The sequence below is a fragment of the Electrophorus electricus genome, chromosome 13 (assembly GCF_041902795.1).
Source record: "Electrophorus electricus isolate QZ-2024a chromosome 13, ASM4190279v1, whole genome shotgun sequence".
Lineage (NCBI taxonomy): Eukaryota > Metazoa > Chordata > Actinopteri > Gymnotiformes > Gymnotidae > Electrophorus > Electrophorus electricus.
In genome coordinates, this window is record NC_137509.1 from 5,629,824 (window position 1) to 5,651,159 (window position 21,336).

Consider the following 21,336-nt stretch of genomic DNA (forward strand, 5'->3'; position numbering starts at 1 on the left):
AGAAGGTTTGTAAATCAGTAAAGAAAATAATAAAACCTATACTACCAGTATGTTTTCATGCCTATTTAAGAGAATATAACATTGGTGTCAAGGGTGAGTGTTCTTAAGCATTCTTACTTGAGCTGCAACACATGAGGCGCACATTCCAGAATGTTCCTCAACTCACTCTCATCAGCTGACCAGCCTCTTAGCTCCACTGGTCTCTTCACTGCTTGGAGTTGCATGGTCTGATGCAGCAAAGACGTCACTCCTTTTGAGAGGTCTAGTACCCACACAGCAGGAGCAGTCTGATAAATGGGCAGCAATGCAGGTAGGACACTTTTTCCTGTTTGAGACTCATACTCCATCACACAAGAATACAAGTCCAACAAGAAAACACTCTGAATCTCCCCAGTATCATCAGCAAAGGGGAAGGTCGAGTATGAGCACACCCCCAAAAACATTTTCAGGATTTCATCTCCACCTTCTGATGCCAAAATCAAAAGTTCCACTAGGATTTTCACTGCTCCGTTTATGTCATTTTTCAAGACGAGGCTCAAGTCATTAAATCTGCATCAACAGAAAATCAATGCTAGGTCAGTTTAAAATCACAGGTAACACACAAGGCAAAAAAAACAACACAAAAACAGTAGTGGTTACATCAGAATAGGTTTTATACAGGGCATGATGAGGTAGAAACTAGGCACAGTTCATGGGACTAAGTGGAAACATGGGACACCTATGTGGGGGCATAGAAATGAAAACACTGTGCATGTGGAGGAAAGAAAATATATAGGCCCATGTAGAAAGGAGAAACTGTTAAGGGATGTTACAAAATCAGCTCTAAAGCAATAAAATATGGCATGGAAAGAATATACCTGTCATGGTACGGCCCCGCCCCTCTCAAATATATGTGTGTGTGTCTGTATTGCCACGCCCTCTCATGTCATTCACCTGATCCTTGTTGTGTGTAATTGTCATGCGTGTATATAAGTCTCATGTCGTATCGTTGAAGTTGTCGGTGTTTGATCAAAGTAATGTGTTTGTGTGGAGTCATGAACGCTATATATATATATTAAAACGTATGTTTTTGTTTGACGTTCCTCGTCCCCGCATCCTGTTTAACCCTTCAACGTTACAATACCACATTCTAAAATTGAAAAAACTAATCATAGTGCAGTACTCTTTTTACCTGCATTTGCAGCATAGGTTTCATTTTTACAATACACACACACCATTGCTTCTATTGTGTTTTGTTTGACTTGTTTGCTAGGAAAGTGCTTTATGGTGAAATTGATTATTGGTCTTTACCAACACAGAAGTGTAACATAAGCAGTAATAATTGAAAATGTAATCTGTCTGAATAATGCCTTAATTAAAGGTTTATCTTCTCTGGTGTTGAAGTTCCTATGGCATTAGCACCATGTGGGTTTTTATTTGTGTTTCATCTAGTCTCCGCCCTGCCTTGTGTCATGTTATCCCCACTCTTCATTGATTTCACCTGTCTATATATAGCTCCTTTTCCTATCTTCATTTGTCAGTATTTACCTCCTTACTTGCTTTCCTTCTGTCCTTGTCTTTTTTTTTAAAAAATGTGTGTCTGTGTGTCTACTATTTAACCCTGGACTGTTGTAATGACCATGTCTGTCAAACTACCTTTAATAAACATTGTTCAATTATGCATCCTGTCTCAAATAGCTAACCATTAAAATCTTTTTTTTGGGCTACAATCTATATGTAGGGCAAGATGTTTGTTTGTTTGTTTGTCTTTATTCTTATATAGTAGTTAATACTGGACTTGTCATGAGATGAGTGGGGTCTGAGGTCACATAAAGCTCAGTACTGAATTAATGGAAAGCCAAGATGAAACAGGAATATACAATCAAAATAGTAGCACTGCGGGTGTTATACCATTACACTACACTTGCATGAAAAAAAATAGAGCCCTATATATTCACATAATATAAAGCAATGATTATTCAACACTAGGAACATAGATAGATTTGTTTAAGGCACTGTGTTTTTATCACTGAATCTTTTAAATTAATTTTTTAAATTAATTTTAAATTTTAGTTAATTAATTAAATTAACATTAATTTACTATAACTGTATACGCATAACTTAATCATATATTATTTTCTTCTTTTACCTTTCTGTTCTCTTTGGTCAATTTATGTGTCATCAATCTCTACTATATACTTAAAATATAATTCAAAAAGATTATAAAAAGATTTTCAATATTATTCTTCAATGATACAATTTAGTAGTTGTACGTTGTAATTACAACGTACAATTCCATAGTGTATGTTCAAGAGGATATTTGTTAGCACTGGTTTTCTTTTTTTTTTTTTTTTTTTTAATATTGAACTAGTGTGAAAAGTGTGGCAAACAGGTTTACTATATCATCAAATATAACATAAAATGTAATTATAGACTGCTACAAAACACTAACCTGAGTTGTGACACAAAAGGTAGACACTGAAGAAAGAACTTCAAGGACATCTTGTTATGAGACCAGCCTCTTAGCTCCACTGGTCTCTTCACTGCTTGGAGCTGCATGGTCTGATGCAGCAAAGACGTCACTCCTTTTGAGAGGTCTAGTACCCACACAGCAGGAGCAGTCTGATAAATGGGCAGCAATGCAGGCAGGACACTTTTTCCTGTTTGAGAATCAATCTCTCTCATTTTGGAGTGTAAGTCCAACAAGAAGACACTCTGAATCTCCCCTGCATCATCAGCAAAGGGAAAGGTTGAGTAGCAGCAAACTGAAGCGAGCATTCTTAACGTGGCCTCTCCTTTCTCCAATGCACAAAGGAACAGTTCCAAAATGACATCAACAGCAACTTCTGTGTCAGAATCTTTTCCATCCAACAGTTGTTCTAATCTGATTAGGGAAAATGAATAAAAATAATTAGAAATAATTTTAATTATTTATTTACCTCAAATCAACATTTACGGCATTTAACAGATGCTCTTATCCAGAGTGACTAACAAAAGTGCTTTTTACTTATAGAATACATCCTAGCAAGTAGAGTAGGTTAGAGTCCAATATACCAATGAACTAGAATACTATTGAAATGCAGGGATCAATGCTGATGCCTATAAGTACAAAATATCTAAGCTCTATCTTAGACAATGATATGTGCAATAAACAATAAGTACTAGAGGTTGTTAGTCAACATAGGAGCAGGGTGAGTGGTCATTTAAATATTCCACAAATAGATGGGTCTTCAGTCTGCGTTTGAAGACTGCATGGACTCTGCTGTCCGGACAGCAAGCAGTTCATTCCACCATCTAGGATCCAGGACAGAGAATAGTCTCGATGCTTGCCTTCCATGAGATTTGAAGCATGGTTTTTCAAGCCGAGCCCTACTTGAGATTCGAAGTACTCGAGGTATGGATCAGGCTTTGACCACTGACATCATGTTTGGAAGGATTAGTCCATTTTTGGCATTGTAGGCAAGCATCAAGGTTTTAAATCTGATGAGTGCAGCTACTGGAAGTCAATAAAGGGAGCACCATAGTAGAGTGACGTGAACTTCGGAAGACTGAAGATCTATATAAAAGCTTTGTTATAGACATAGATAGTGTCAAGGCTGCAGCCCCTGCTCCTGCAGTTAACCCTAAGGTAACCCCAACACCCCTCACAGAAGGTTTCCTTATTAATATGCTCTGGAATACCAGTCTCTGCCCTACTGGACCTTCACCCCAGGCAATTTATAACACCTACTCTGAGAGACCTCCTTTGCAAACACCAGTACTCTTTTGGCTATACAAAAAAGGGCACTCCATTCCATTCTCAGGTCTTCAAACCCACTCTGTAATAAAGGTTTATTACTCTGCAAGGACACATGGCCCAAAACTTCATGACTCCAGATCCGGCCTGAGGACCTAAAAGAACTTAAAAGTACCCATGCTTAGAATTACAGGATGACTTCAAAACCTGGAATACACAGATCAAGAAAACTTATAAAGATCATATTCTTGGTGGGCTACTGGAATTTGACCTTATCTATATGAAAGGCCATCTTGCGAGCATCACAACGAGACCAGACTCTGGCTTTTGGAATCCAAAGTACGTAATAAGATTTATTTTATTGTAAGGACTATGAATTCACAGCACCCCTTGGTGACTATAACAGACTCTCCCATCTGGAGTTATTATCCATGTATGCCTAACAATGCATTGTTATATACATAACAGTCTCAGCACACTCAATTCTAAGTGAAATCTTACTAGCTATCATCACTGAACTGTTATGAAATCCATTCTGTCTAAATTTGTCAGCTTTTCTTATGCCTTGTTATTTCAGTCGTTCATGAAATTATTATATTTATGCCTGAACCTTATTATTCTACTGTTTGCATATTAACCTTTATACTTGTATTACTTAGTGACTACCACCTCATCTCAAGTATAATAGAGAGAGGAAGATATTTGAATCATTAAAACTAGTACAACGCGTGTGTAATTTTCATGTTCTCTATCTTTCTCTGTCCCTCCAAGTCACTCACTCAGAGACACTTAGAGACAGTGAGTTTCTTGATAAAATGTAACTATTATATACAATTGTGTGCTTTATATTGTTTATAAGAATGTCTGCACCCTATAAATATTTGGACCAAAGGGCTGAGGTGAATTAGGGTAAGGGATCCCACCTGTTATACTTTAAAAGACATACATCCCATAACCAAATATCACTACCAAGTTGTTTTATTCCATTTTTTCTTTTTTTTTGAACACCCCACCAAAGTTGTAGACAAAACAAACAAGCATGAATATGTATGAGTGAACCTAGGAATAATATCGCTCGCTACCTCTCCTGTCTGTCTTGTATCTAGTGTTAGTGTGTCATAACTTGTTTAATTTGCTTTCCACTACTCTGTCAACATAGTCGAATTTTTGTTTTTGCATCGTTAGTAAAATCAGAATTAGTCCCGTTTGCCAACAGTAATTGGTGCTAATCAGCCAACTTTAGATTCCTACAAAGCTACATTTAGGATACGCTCTCGAATTGACACCTGTGAAGTCAATGAGCCTATTATTATTAGTCTATATAATAATATAGGACGCGCTGCCCTTTCAGGCCACTGTCTGGTAGTTATGCTACCTCCATTAGCTCTTTGGACAGGCTAGTCTTAGCTGAGTTAGCACCACAGCTAAACAGTTCTCTGCCTTGCACAAAAGTTCTACCCCTCTGATTTCAGTTCTTTCCTTTTCTTGTTTTGTTTATTATTATTATTAATTCATTAATTATGCATATTTGCTACACTTTATCTGATATGTTTGGTTTATTATCTATTTATTTATTTACTTGTTTTGACCTATTGCAAAATGAACTTGGGTCTTTTAAAAAACATATAAATATAAGATATATTTAAGTTATAAATATAACTTACTATGTCATAACAAAAGTAAATGAATTATACATAACTGTCCATGTTTTGATGTAACTTAGAAAATAAGAAATAATTAAAAATGGGGAAAAAGGTAACAATCAGCAAAAGGTAATGATGATGTGCATAATACTCACCTGAGTTGGGCCACACATGGCAGACACTGCAGAAAATCAACGAGGTCTCTTCGGTCTGAAGAAACCAAGAGGTCTATTGGTTTCTTTACTTTTTGGAGCTGCATGGTCTGATGCAGCAAAGACGTCACTCCTTTTGAGAGGTCTAGTACCCACACAGCAGGAGCAGTCTGATAAATGGGCAGCAATGCTGGTAGGACACTTTTTTCTGTTTGAGACTCATACTCCATCACACAAGAATACAAGTCCAACAAGAAAACACTCTGAATCTCCCCCATGTCAACAGCAAAGGGGAAGGTCGAGTAGGAACAAACTGAAGAGAGCATTTTCAGGGTCCCATGATCTCCACTCTCTGACGCATAAAGGAAAAGTCTCATAATGAAACGAACAGCTTCACCTCTGGCAAAACTGTGATCATTGGCAGAGTACCTGAGGCTGTGAAAACAATACCCCCAAAATAATTATTATAGTTAGCTATCAATAACAACCAAAATTAAGCAAAATGCTGAAATTATTATGCAATCCCAATCTTGATCCAATATATCTTTATGTGCATGCCAGAGGTCTTTGATATTAGTCACCAATCGATTACATGAACAGACCCCAGACCAAAAGAGCCAAATCATGCCACGTTTTGTCATTTCCATTCCCTTTTCAGTCCATCTAAAGCCTTCAGAAGTGGAGTCCAAACATTTGTAATACATTGTAAACATTTATTAAAATACAATGTAAATATTCATTATATTAGGTTTAAAGCTTTTATATTAGGTATTATGTTGTATTACTATATGAAACAGCACACCATGAAGCTGTGTTTGCCAGCTAAGGGAAACAATATTGGGCTAGGTTAATTTAGGCCAAGATGATTAGTTGTGACAACTTAGACACCCAATTGACCTGGAAGTCTCTTGTTAATGGGAATGAGATAACTTGTTCTTCCTCTGACAAGCTGAAAGACAATTAGATGAATACATGGACTGGCATTTGGACTTGAATTTGTGTACTAAACACAATCATTACAGTGCCAAAAGAGTAAACTTCTGAAATGGTTTGAGTTTTATTAACACATCCCAATAAAATATAACTGGCATGCTCACCTGAGCTGTGACACATGGGGCAAGCACTGAAGGAGGGCATCTACTTTATCAGCCTCATCTGACCAATGACTGAGTTCAATAGGTTTCTTCACCACCTGATGTTTTAATACATGGAGAATAACAGGAGTTTCTTTTGAAAGATCCACTATCCACACAGCAGGAACTGACTGAAATACTGGAAGAAGTGTAGGAAGGACACTTTTCCCTTCATTCTTAGATTCATAGTCCCTTATGTAGGAGAACAAATCCCACAAGAAGACACTCTGGATTTCTTCCATGTTAGCAGTGAATGGGAAGCTTGAGTAGGAGCAAACTGCAGACAGCATTTTCAGGGTTTGATCATCTCCACTTTCTGATGCACAAATGAAAAGATCTACAAGGAGCTTCACTGCTGCCTTTGTATCATCTTCCTGAATGTGAATATAGTCATTGAACCTAATATAAAAAGGCAAAAAAGTAATTATATTTTAGGCAAGTAAAGCACATAGCAATAAAACATTTTTATTGTTCTCCAAATTGTTCATGTAGGTGCCATTCATCTCATCTCACCTCAGTTGAGATACATAAGGTAGACACTGGAGAAAAACCCTTATTTCACACTCTTCTTTTGACAGCCAAAGTTCAACGATTTTTTTTACTTTTTGCAATTTTAGTAATTCTACAAGGTATGAAGTATTCCTTTTTGAGAGGTCCAGAACCCAATAAGAAGGCCATGCTTGGAACACTGGCTGCAACTCTGCCAAAACTCCCATCTGTTTGGCATGAAGGTAAAGTGTACATATAAAATTGCTTTGGTCAGGAGGAGAACGCGAGCATAAATGCCTGTTCACTGACAGCAGATGTCGCACACACATTTGCCCTGTTTCCTTATCATGTAGAGCTCCTTGCAAGAAGAGATCTAGATGAAAGGAATCAACTTCAGAATTCCATGTATCAGAAGTTCTTCTTGGATAATCAGGAGAAATGATCCTAAAAAGGGTTAGATTGTTTACATAATGAAGTCTATAAAAGCCCACTCAGTATCATTTCAGTGACTGTATCACATCTGGCCCCTCCCTATTATCCTGTCATAATGGTTACCCTGTCATGTCTTTTTATTTTGCTTTGCTTCTTTGCTGTTCCGCCACTCATTTAAGTTTCCCCACCTTTCATCTGTAACACCTGTGTCTTGTTAACTCTCATTAGTACATGTATTTAAACTATGTGTTTCTTTGGTGTTGTTTCTGGTCATTGTTAATCCATGCCTCTGTTGTGTTCATTATTTGTAGTTGTGATTCCAAGCCTCTGTTTGTTCTAAGCCCTGTCGTGTTTTTTGCTGCTCGTATTTGCTATCCTAGCCTTTGTCATGCTTGCTTGTCATGGTATTTGTGCATACCCCCCTTATGCAAGTCGTGTTGTTCATTCTAGCCTGCTTCCATTTTCTGTTGCTGTGTGTGTGTTTACTATATTTTCCAGGACTGTCCATGTTGGCTCTACAACCCTGGACTGTGTTTATGACTAATTCTGGATTTGCCCCTAATAAATCCTGCTTATCTCAGCGTTTGCATCCGCCTTGTGATCTCTCCACATTACAGACTCTTGTATAGGCCTACATGTTATTAAGTGATGCCAATAAACAGTCCATTGTGTAATGATATGAAGTTATACTGATATAGCACCTTTCTCAATACCCAAGGACACTTTACAATCATCAAACTGCACAGTGCTTTTATATCTAGTCAACACAGCAGCCAGTTGCACACATTGTATTCTCAACTGGAAACCACAGCACCCTGAGGGGCAGCATTGGGCACAGGAAGGAGAGATAACACCCAGGAAAGAGCACCATCCATCACTTGGCATGCAAGCATTAAGTCAGTCATTCTCATTCTCTCTCTCTCTCTCTCTCTCTCTCTCTCTCTCTCTTTCTTTCTCTCTCTCTCTCTCTCTCTCTCTCTCTCTCTCTCTCACACACACACTCATACCAGAGATCCAAACCCAAGACTATAGTACTGAAAAGCAAACATGCTAACCTCCAAGCCCACACACTGCTCAATTGTTGGAGATATGTATGACAGAGTATGTCAATCATCATACCTGATGTCTGCAATGTTGTGCAAACTTCCAAAAATGTTTTTTAGCAGGGAGTTTGCTATCTTTTTCTGTGTATTCAAATGCAGGCATAATTTGACTTTGTTTTGTCTCTTCCCATTCAACACAATGCAAGCATTGTGAAATGTATTACTGTCACTTTGGTTTTGTGCTGAAAGATGCATTTCAAAGCCAAATAATCTCAGCAAGCTCTCAAAATCTGTCTTTGATTCTTGAAGTGCCATCATCCATATCTGGCATTGCATTGAAGAGGAAGACAACCTATGAAATAAACAGAATCTGTTAAGAATATTCATGCCAGCATGTTTTGTGTAATAAGCAATGTAATGTACCATAAAATAGGAAGTGAAGCCTCATGCAGTCAGTATCTTGAAAATACATGTTTTACACTGCTCAGACAGATATTGCAGTAATTACTACACATATATGACAACAAAATCTTGTGACAAGCAACTAGCAAGGTTTATGTAAACAGGATATACATTTGAAAATATATATACATAAAAACAAACAAAAATTTATATATATATATATATATATATATATATATATATATATATAATATTTATAGATTTTTTTCAGGTTTCACTGACAGTTCATTTCATCAATCCTATTTTTAAAATTAAATTAAAACTTGTTTTCCTGTGTCCTCAATTAAATTCATAGGCTATGTTTGTTTTGTGTAAGTTCTTTGTTCCTTATTATTTTTATCATTTATCATCTGTTTCCTGTAATCTCTTACTCTTATGTCAATGTGCTACACAGTTAAGTATGCCTAGCCATGCCTCGAGGAATGTGAGGTTTCCTTCAGTGTACAGACATATTAAAGCATAGTTAACATTAAGCCTTCAAAATGGATGTTTCTGGATCACCAATCATATCAGTTTTATCAGAGTGGGTTCATTGCTTAACATCAATTGTCAAAAGTCATTTTAAAATACTTCATTCAGTGTCATACTCTGTCATTTACCACCTCTACCTTGTTCTGGTTGTTCCCACCCTAATATGTCTACATTTACACCCACAGTTAAGTCAAATTTCACCACATTCTCCCACACATTTAAACCAAATGTATTCAGTTTTCATGTCTGACTGCATAAGACAGCTGGCTTCTTCCTTACTACAGATGCTATCCACAGTGTTATGATTTCAGCAAAGCCCTATGATTGTATTTGCCAGTTTTAGAATCTTGTTCTTTTCTTGTTCTGAGATAGAATGAAAGAAGTACCTGAGACTCTTCAGATTTGTCAAAGAACTGAGGATCAGCTTTATCCCAGAATTTAAGATGCTGCAGTTCATCAAATTAAGTTGGACTGTCTGGCTACTGGATTGGCTTACTACATAGGACACAGCACAGCACTGATGTGGATCCAGAGGTTGGTCATTCAGATCTAGCATATTTTCCACTTTTTGCAGGAAGCGCAAACATGCCTCAGGTTTCCGATATTCATAAAGGCACTGACATACATAGAGGACATTTTCAGCCTCTACATATGTATCATCATCATCATCATCATCATCATCATCTTCTATTGAATAGAGGAATGCATTCATGATATCATCAAAGTATTTGGTAGAGATGGCCTTTATCTCGTCGATTGTGACCAGGCTTTTCAAAAAGGCTGCAGTTTTCTCAGACAAGAGTCCACAAAGGAAGATGACGACATACTTGAGGTATTTCCCTTCTTCTGTCTGACTTTGCTGGAGCAAATGCCCAATCTTATGCGGAGTCATGAGCAGGAAGAGCGCTGCCCAAAATTCTTGCATCGTGTTGTGTAGAAACACAAAAGCTGTCTGGGAGGATGTTGATGTCCCTTCCCCTTCCAGTGTCACTTGTGTCAAAAAATCATGCTGCACTATGTCTGTTTTACTAATTTCTGCCAAGTTGACTGTTTTGAAGAGAAGTGCCTGATAGGACTGTGATGCTAAAAACATTATATTTTCCTTTCTCTCTTGTATGTATTGATCCAGATTGTCCATGTTTCTATCCATATGCAGGGCAATGCAATGGAGAAAGATTCGCACATACATTTCAGTGATTGTACAGGGCCGATTATCTGCTTCTGATGGGCTGAATAAAATGCAGGCAGATATAATGAAAGCATACATAGGGACATGACACAGACTGAACAGCTGCAGATTGTTAGCTGCACTGACACTGGTCATCTGTTCATCATTTGTCCCAAGCATCCACTGAAAGTAGGCCTTAATAGAGTTTTCACTGAAGCCTTGAACCTCAACTTTGAAAGAGGTCCAGTCTGACAGATCACCTGCACTATCTGCTTCTGGTCTGCAAGTGATCAAAATCTTTGCATCATTTAAGATTTCTTTCTCCATGATTTTCTCAATTACAGACCCAGCAACAAAGTCCATGATGCCATCAAAAATTATTACAACATTTTCAGAATTTTCTTCTAGATCTTTCCATACTATATGACTACCCTCACTGGGTTTAAGATACTTGTTAAAAAGGAGGCAGCTTAAAGATTCACTGCAGGCAGACTGTGATAAAAACCGAATAAATGGTTCATCAAAATAAAACATATAGCTCACTTGACTGTCTTCTCCATTTGCCCAAAGCCTCAGTATCTCCTGAACAACTGTTGTTTTTCCAATGCCTGGCTTTCCAATAAGGAGAATTTTCTTCTCATTGCTTAAAAGTAAATCATAAGGTGAGAGTCTTCTCTTGTCTGTAGGGATGTATGTCTTCAGCTTTTTAGTCCTGGTTTTCTTGTAAGCCTTGATTTTAGTGTGAGGTATCACACTCACATCTGTGTCCAAAACTAGTGGTATATACTTGAAACTTTTCTCTTTCGCCTTGTGTTTAAGAACATTCATGCTTTGCTTCCACTTTTCATGAAGAATTTGCGCTGCTTTCATTTTAAGTTGTTTCTGATATTTTGAACATGGCCCTGAGCCTGAAAGAAAAAAATACAGATCACTGACAGTTGTACATATATTGCTCCCACTGCTGACACAGTTTTATATACACATCTGTACAGATAACAGCAGTTCTCTAAATAAACTAGAATAAACTATATTACCTACTGGTATTTTAAACTTCATGAACCAAATAAAGCTGGACCAGAAATCCCCATTTTTGACAAAGATGCATAAGGGTTGTTTTGTACTTCATTTATTTATTTATTTTCTTGGATTAGTTAATGTGATATAATTAAATTTGTTTGTTTTTACTCTATTTACTGTATAAATAAATAAATTGTAACATGGGTGAAGGTGAGACGCAGAGGCAGGATGCAGACACAAGCCATAATTTACTGAATAGAACAGAAATTGACAAGAGCGAGAAAAACACAGGCTGCTTCAACTGGGACGATGGAGACAAACACAAGGACCCAGCAACAGGGAGATTACATTTTAACTGAGTGGTGGTCTGTTAAAAACAGAATAAGAACTTTACAGCACTTTACGGCAAGGCAGCATTTCCTGCAGCAGGGGCAAGCACGTTCAGGCAACTAATAACACTGGTTAAGAACTATATGGAAAAATATCCGTTTGTATTTTACCATGCTGAATCCAAATATGTTTTCAGAATTTTTCTGTTGCCAATAGTCTTTTGTCTACTGACATTACATAAACTATGGAAAAGCAGTAGGAAGGAAGGTGGATCCCCTTTATGTTGGCAGACTTTTGTGGGACACTTAAGATGGATGTTTCTAAGGCTAAATAAACCACATTATTACATCATGGACTTCACTAATATTTTGATCCTGGTTACGGCCCGGGATATATAGATAAGACGACGGTCACTCAAAATATTTTGCCGATTATATACCTGCATTGTCGTCACTTTGGACATTTGGGTCATTTGTGAAAGGAAAGCAGCTGATCCAGTGATGGAGATCCGGCTGTTGTACACCCGGCATAGGAAAGGTTTGGAACCTCGTGTCGTCCAAAATTCGCAGTAGCTCGTAACAGGCATCTTCGCCTTTGCTAGTCACTAAATCCAACAACCGTCCGATCTGATCAAGCCTGGTAACGTCCTCGTCCAAAATGAAGTCTTTCTCAGAGTCTGATAAAAGTGTGCGCTGTTTCAATGTTTGCAGTATTAAGATCAAATTCCGAAGTCCGTTTATGAGAACGACTCTGCCGTTTCTGATATAATCCACTGCCGACTGCTGTGTACTTGCCATGTCATATATTATCATTCAAATCTTTGACGTTACATTCTTACATTATACCAACAGTTAAAAAACAAACAAAACAAAAAAAAAACACACCCCACACATTTCCGGACATTAACTGGTAAAGCAACCTTCACTCACCTAAACAACCAAACTGATCAGATACCTTATATAGCCCAACCCAGAAACATGTCCTACTCTGTAATACACACAGTACATTATGTTGAACAAACTACAATCCCAGTCTTAGGGCAAACTTCACAAACGAGAACGCTACAGGAAACGGAAACAACAGCGGCATTTCCGCGATCAAGTGACCATCTAAAAAGTGCTTGAAGTAGTCTACGCAGTTTATATTCTTTTATTTTGGCAGATGCTACACTAAATGCAAATAACATTAAACTGTAAACTAAATAGACATAGTAACAATGAATAATTTCCACATGGTGTAAACCAACCAAATAGTGTAAATTATTAACACCATTCCAAAATCTGCTCTTTAGAAAATCTATATAGCACATCCTCAGACGAGGCCTGAATAAACTGTGCAACACCAGAACTCATGCTAAATAATGAAACAACCAGTGGTCGAGCCCCACACATAAACCTTAATCCCTCCATAAAGTAATAGGCACAGAAAGAAAGATCCCAAAGAGTAACTCCAGTGTTCTGTAGGAGCACTTTGCACAGCTAATGAAGGAGCTGTCTGAAACATCCTGGTTCATTGGAAGGCTTATGCATTATATTGATGTTTAAAAATAAATAATAAAAAAACACAGGGTTATACATACACTTATTTAGGAAGTGTATTACGAATACCTAATACTAGGTAGGATGCCCATTTGTTGTCAGAACATCCTTAGTTCGTTCTGGAATGGATTTTACAAGGTGTTGAAAGCATTCTCTTGAGATTTTGGGCCATAACAAAAGGGGAGAGTTTGATTTGTTATGAATTTTCAGTTCTTGACACTTCCCATTTTTGCCCCTCATTAAATTTACATTCCTGCTTTTGCCTCACAGACGTAGCTAGCAACATATGCAAATATATCACAGAAAGCATGTTGTAACCGATGTGTTAGATCCAAGCTGCATTACAGCACAGTCTTCTCCTTCAGGATACATGTTAAGATACCCTTTCCAGTTGTCAGGCTCATTACCAGTCCAGTACCTGGACAACAATGGAACATTAAAAAAAATAAATAAATAACAGGGCCATTTTATTTAAAAAAAAAAAAAAGGCAACTTACATTTAACGGCATGTTAACTAAATATGAAATATGTAGCGTGCCATCATAAAGTTGCTATATGGTGAATGTTTCTGAGTGGAGTGTGAAATGGACCCACCACGGCGTCTCACTGAGTTTGTGCCGTCTAACCAGCGCCAGACTCCCTCCTTTACAGCATCAGTCAGTCCGATCCAGTAGTGCTCAATGCCCAGGCATTGACTTTTTAAGAAATCCTATAATTAAAGATATTCTGTGATTAAATACTGTAAGACACTCCGTCATTTGGCAGTGTATCAGTGGGGTCACCATTTAAATAAAGGCTTTAAACAAAGATATCCTGCTTATACAAAACTAAGATAATTAATTGCTCAGGACGGTTACACACAACGGGAGCATGGACATACAATGGCATAAACTGTTACGCAAACAAGTCAAAAAAGCAAAAAGTGGGATAAACAAACAATTTTAAACAGTCAAAGTGGTCTACATAAGTGACAGTAAAGGGTTAATAGGAACAAGCTTTATAGGAGACATAGTGAGGGATAACTGGGCACAGGCAAAGAGGGAAACATGGGACACCTGTGCAGGGGCGTGGCAAAGAAAAGCAAAGCACTTTGAGAAATGAAAAGATAAACAAAGGGTCACGCAGCGAGTACTAGCATGTGGGAAGGACACTGGTAAGGGGGCGTCATGGTCAGCTGGATTCACTTCCTTTAAGGACAGGAAAGACAGAGTTGGAATTAGAGCAGTCTGACTTCAGACCAGGAATTGAGAGAAGTATTGCTATAGCGGCTTGTTTATCCTGTTACCTCATCATGGCTGATGGGCAAACTCCATAGAATTTAGGAAAGGATTCCTCAAAAGCACTTAACTATCAAACCAGCATTTTAGTTAAGGGAGAGATAGAAAAGCCCGAGTGGACTGAGTTGCAATTCAAATGGGGTAATAGATGAAGTTGTGACAAAACACATTTGTGAGCAAAAGAAAATTCCAGATTTTTACACTGTTTTCCCAATGATGGAACATGGACTCTAGATGAGTGTAAATAGGCTTTGGGGTATGCCCTCAAGCATGATGTTTGAAGAATGCATTTTGTCTGTAAAGCATCCTTGAGTGTGAGAGTCACTATATAAAAGTAAGTAAGTAATAATAATAATAATAATAAATATTTATTCATTATTAAGTTTTTCTGGGAGTCCAAATTCCTACAGCAGGAGAAGAAAATTGCTGGACGAGCCAAGTAAAAGGCTGAACTAACTGAAGAGAGAGAGAGAAAAAAAAAAGCATAAAATATCTGCTTCAAATGCATAAAGAATACAGGAAAAACTCACTGAGAAACACAGTGACTGCCTTAAGTTAGGGCAAGGTGTTTCTCATTCAAGCAGTTGACTTCTTAGGACCTAAAATCATTTGGTGGGAAAAGTTGGCAATATCATTAGAATGGACTTTGAGGTCCCTGAATTGTTCAGAGGTAATCAGTGTTAATTGTGTCTGATTTTGCTGAACACCCAAAGTGGTCTGCAGGATAAGGATAACTGGTGTGCTGGACATGGAACAAGTTGTTCTTATAGGTGTCGTCCCTCTGTTACATTTCCAGTAGGAACGAGGCAAGAGGCAGAACGCAAATGCAAGAGGCATTGAATAACGAGTGAGATCAAACACAAAGAGCAAAACAAACAGAAGCAAAGAGAAAACACTGAGGGTAAAATAACACACACTGAAAAAACAAGAGAGACAACAGTACAGCAAGTATAAGAAATACACAACAGACAAAGCTGACTTACCAAAATAACAGACAAACTGGGAGACACAAATACAGGGATTAAATAACCAGGACATTTAGGCACTAAACAGACTCAAGTGAAGATAGGAACAGGGAGAACCAAAACACGGACTGGAATGAAGGAACAGACGAGGTGTGGAGAAAACGAAACCAAGGAGCGGAACAGGGAAGTAAAGGAAAACAGACCCAATAGGGAAACCACGAAAACAGGGACGCCAGGAGGGTGGCCATTCATGACACCCTCCAAATACAAAGCACTTACCAATTCATGGAGAGGCATTACATGGTATCGAGCCTGTTGTAGCACATAGCCGGGCATGTTTCATTCCTTTGTTATGGTCTAGTACATTGATGGCATGCTTTTAATCATTCTTTTAAGACACCCCTCTTGAGAATGTTAATTTGATAGTTTTCACCAAGGGGTCAACAACTCATGTTGATGTACAATGCCAGTGTGACTGGACAGTAACGAACAACCTTGACACACTTGCCTGTGGTGCCTTAGCTCTGCTCAATCCAACTGAATTGGTGCTTTTAACTGAAGCATGCCAACTCACTGAGGGTGAAAGGGTTAACATGTACACAGACTCTAGGCATGTTTGGAGTTGCTCGTGATTTTGAATACCTGTGGTGTCACAGAGGCTTCTTGACAGCCATTTGACAGGAGCCCTGATTAGAAATTCTCATGGTACAGGGCAGGTGCTTCTGGAAGCAGCTAAGATACCTAGTGAACTAGTCACTGTGAAAATGAAAGCACACACTAACAGTGATTCAAGTGTGGCATAAGGCAACAGACTTGCTCACACGGCGGCAAAAAGGTCAAGTTAAGGGCTTCAGGCTTTCCACAGTTTGCATCACTCACTGATACAGAGTGCAGCAAACTTGGCATTTCATGTGTTTATGGGCTACAGTCCAGTTTTCCATGCTGGGACACTTGGACATGGGTTGACTCGTGCAAAAGGAGATCGAAAAGGAATTTGGACAGACACATGCCATATAAGAGCATGCAATAGCTGTACAATGAATCTCAAGGAAAGCAGTTTTTTTATCAGAAAAAAAAGGTAGACTCAGTAAGCCTTTATTTTAAGTCATGTAGGTTAGCATAAATAAATAAATAAAATGTTGAATGATATAGAACATTCACTTAATGCTCGCAATGCATTGATTAATACGGCATAACTGGAGAACAGTAAGGTAGAAAGGTAGAAAAAAACAGGCCACTCTCACAGCCACACAGCCCCAACCTGGACCCTCTGTCACTTATAATATACCCTCACACCCTTTTCCTGGAAACCTTCCTAAGATAGCAAAATTTAGGGAGTTGGTTGTTGTTGTTGATGATGATGATGATGATGATGATGATGATGATTGTGTTAAGGAGAGAGCACATTGGTGCACTTTCATATCACTGACTCAATTCTGTCGACTTCCTGTGCCACCTGGTACTTATTGGCTGTGTGATATGGCATGGCCTGAATTACCCTCTAGATTTAATGGTTGATGCTCCCTGGTGTATTTATTTCCTTCTATTTGGTGTACACATAATGTACTAATATCAATTTCATACTCACAAACACTGAGAAAGGCAAACACACCAACTTTAATCATTTACTAACTAGTAATATTATGGATAATTTATATGTTCCAAGCTTTACAAGCTTTCCAATGTTCCACAGACATGGTCCTGATTCAAGAGACAACCCCTTTATTGCTGAATTTCCAACTTTCATGGGTAACTTTCCATCAATCACTGAGCATTATGGAGTTACTTACACTTGGAGTTCATCATATCTGCTCCTCTGTACTGGTGATAATCACCAAATCTGCACCCTCAGCAACACAAGCATCACGACTGGCAGTCCAGGTCTTCTTATAAGTAGAGAAGTAGTAACACTTCCCACTGTAGAACTTCCAGCCCTCAGCACAGTGGTTTGCTTTTGCCATCAGAGCTGAAGTAGTACAGATGAGATGCTAATGAGATGAGTTCTAATATACAGTCTGTTACAATACACAAAATTATATCCTGATGTATAACAATCTTTTTTATGTTCAGTTATTCCACATGAGGCATTGAGATGTAAAGATGAGCAATATTAACATTGTTCTATCTAATGCTTTAAAACAGACAGAAAGCTGAGGATATTGAGACCAGTCATTTACAATCAAACAGACAACACATTTATAAATAAATAAATAAATAATTGCTTAAATAAAAACATTAAATAAATACATTTAGTACAACACCCTACCCAGAACTGCAATTCCTTGTAAGAATAATGTGACTTGGGTCAAATTAATAAAAGTCAAAATGTTGAATGTGTAAATGAAAGCTACACTACAGTAGAAATTCTTGTATATGCTACATAAGTTATTAAGATGAGCAAATTCAGAGGGAATCTGCTCTGCTACAGTGAAACTGGAGTATTAACCCACCGTACATGGAGCAAGCACTCACTCACTGTCTCTGTATGTGTGGCTCAATCACAGTATTTATATGTGTGGCTCAGTCACAATCTCTTTATGTGTGTCATCCACCGTTTGGTAAGTCGGACCACGCCGCCATCTTCCTCCTACCAAAATATGAACAAAGGCTGAAATGGGAAGCTCCGGTTCAGAGTCTGCAGCATACGGAGTGCGCAGGGCGGTGAGGGAGGCGAAGCGGCGCTACGGGAAGAAACTAGAGACACAGTTCCAGCAGAGTGGCTCTAGATCCCTGTGGCAGGGACTACAGATGATCACGGACTACAGGAGCCCACCCTCTGGACTGATGAGTGCGGATGAGTCTCTGGCGAACGAGCTGAATACATTCTTTGCTCGCTTCGAGGCTACATCTAGCAGCGCTAATGCTAACAGCGCTAACGCTAACAGCGGCAATGCCAACGGCGCTAGTGCTAACAGCGCTAGTCCAAATGGCACTATCAGCGCAGCCAATGGCACATGCGCGGGGCCCACCATAGAACAGCGCCCTCTCATCATCACGGAGAGTGACGTGAGGAGAGTGTTTAAAAGGGTGAATACCAGGAAGGCGATGGGACCAGACGGTATCTGCGGGAGGGTCCTCAAAGCCTGCGCAGATCAGCTAGCCCCGGTATTCACCGACATCTTCAATCTCTCCCTGACGCTCGGTATCGTCCCGTCCAGCTTCAAGCGGTCCACCATCGTCCCCGTCCCGAAGAAACCTCGACCCTCCGACCTCAATGACTACCGCCCTGTCGCCCTCACATCAGTCGTGATGAAGTGCTTTGAAAAGCTAGTCAGAGACTTCATCACATCTTCACTGCCAGCCTCCATGGACCCACTGCAGTTTGCATAACGCCACAACCGCTCCACTGACGATGCAATTGCACATCTGCTCCACACTACACTGACTCACCTGGACGAAGGGAGGGGAAATTATGTTAAAATGCTATTTGTCGACTACAGTTCAGCATTTAACACTATCATCCCCTCCCTACTCACTACTAAGTTGGGGGATCTAGGACTGCATACATCCCTGTGCGACTAGATCACCAACTTCCTAACAGACAGATCACAATCAGTACGGGTGGGCAACTGCGCCTCATCCACCCTCACCTTCAGCACTGGAGCTCCTCAGGGTTGTGTCCTAAGCCCCCTGCTCTACTTACGTACACTTACGACTGCACAGCCACTTCCAGCTCCACCATCATTGTCAAGTTTGCTGACGACACCATTGTCATGGGTCGGACAACGACGAGAGGGCCTACCTGGAGGAGATTAAACACCTGGAAAACTGGTGCCAGGAAAATAATCTCCTCCTAAACGTCAGTAAGACAAAGGAGCTGATCGTGGATTGCAGCAAGAAGCAGGAGCAGCACTACCAACCTGTGAGGATCAGTGGAACCACGGTGGAGAGAGTAGATAGTGTCAGGTACCTTGGTGTTCACATCTCGCAGGACCTGTCGTGGTCCCGCCATACCAACTCCCTGGCAAAAAAGGCTCGTCAGCGTCTTTACCACCTCAGACGCCTAAGAGACTTCAGACTGCCCTCCAAAGTACTGCGGAACTTCTACACCTGCACTATCGAGAGCATCCTCACGGGGAACATCACAGTCTGGTTTGGGAATAACACCAAGCAGGACAGACAAGCACTCCAAAGGGTAGTGTGTTCAGCAGAGCGCATCACTCACACGGAACTTCCTGACCTGCAGACCATCTACTACAAGCGGTGCCAGACCAAGGCCAGGAAAATTGTGAAGGACCCCACCCATCCCAACAATAGACTCTTCTCTTTGTTGAGGTCAGGGAGGCGCTTTCGCTCCCTGAAGACCAAGACAGAGAGGCTGAAGAGGAGCTTCTTCCCACAGGCCATTCGGGCCCTGAATCAGGGAAATTGATAAACTGTGGGGACCACCACCACCATGTAACATAACTGTATATCTGTACATCTGTATATATAGATTTATACTCAATTACCTTGTTACACAACAACTGTAGATATGTTATTATACAAAATGGATCTGTACATTCTGTAGATTGTGTACATATATACCCAACCATATACATTGTACATTGTGTATATAATCATAATACACATATATTGTACATACATTGTTAATATATATTGTACATACATAGAGTATATATATTTATCTTGCATATATATGTTTTTCTCTATGCACCCGTTTCCTTTCCTCAGTTTGGACAGAGCACTCTCCACCATTTCACTGCGAGTTATACTGTGTATGAGTTATACTGTGTATGACTATGTATGTGACGAATAAACCAAACTTGAAACTTGAACTTGAACTTGAACTTGATACTTGTCAACCCAAGTGTTGGTTTTCCCAAAGCCTTTTAGATTTCCCTGAAATCTATATTTTGGATATCCCCAATATCCATGTTATCCTTGATATCCTAGATATCTATATCCTTGATACAGAATTGTTGTAGATCTCATACCTTTTAAGTTGGGATGTTGTTGAGGAAGCACCCAAACCCAGGTCCTTCAACGGTTTGTTGTCAACCAGATGAAGTAACAGCCTTCAGGGTATTGTGCACTATACCCCCTGAGGTTCCTGTGCTGTCCTCAATCACAGGGTCCCATCTGGGGTGGCAGGTTTTGTTGTGGAACTCTCCAATCCTATAATAAAAATGAGTCAGACACCAATGGTATAGCAAAAGCAAATCTTATTTATTATTTGTCTCAGCCTGAGGGTATCTGAGTTACACACACACACACACACACACACACACACACACACACACACACACACACACACACACACACACACACACACACACACACAACACTCTCTCTCGCTCACACACACACACACAACACTCTCTCTCTCTCACACACACACACAACACACTCTCTCTCTCTCTCTCTCTCTCTCTCTCTCTCTCTCTCTCTCACACACACACACACACTCACTCACACACACACACACACACACACACACACACACACACACACACACTCACACACACAAACACACACACACACACACACAGACAGACAAG

General features: G+C 39.4%; 1 protein-coding gene across 9 annotated transcripts in view; it reads right to left on the reverse strand.

Moving 5' to 3' along the window:
- Positions 1–18,347, reverse strand: part of LOC113568372 (uncharacterized) — a 33,005-nt gene extending 14,658 nt beyond the window's left edge. For 4 of the 9 annotated variants that reach the window (XM_035536666.1, XM_035536670.2, XM_035536669.2 and 1 more), the window contains exons 1-10: positions 15,854–15,930; positions 14,188–14,302; positions 12,495–14,011; positions 9,927–11,616; positions 8,684–8,959; positions 7,157–7,576; positions 6,608–7,042; positions 5,514–5,945; positions 2,432–2,863; positions 118–549 (exon numbers count right to left, since the gene is read on the reverse strand). In XM_035536666.1, coding sequence (XP_035392559.1) covers positions 118–549; positions 2,432–2,863; positions 5,514–5,945; positions 6,608–7,042; positions 7,157–7,576; positions 8,684–8,959; positions 9,927–11,616; positions 12,495–12,867 — 4,490 coding nt within the window. In that variant the 5' untranslated portion in view covers positions 12,868–14,011; positions 14,188–14,302; positions 15,854–15,930. Of the gene's footprint in view, positions 1–117; positions 550–2,431; positions 2,864–5,513; positions 5,946–6,607; positions 7,043–7,156; positions 7,577–8,683; positions 8,960–9,926; positions 11,617–12,494; positions 14,012–14,187; positions 15,190–15,853; positions 15,931–17,625; positions 17,916–18,285 lie in introns of those variants that run through there. The other 5 variants (XM_081725471.1, XM_035536667.2, XM_081725472.1 and 2 more) reach the window with 5 other exon arrangements.
- Positions 18,348–21,336: the final 2,989 nt, after the last annotated feature.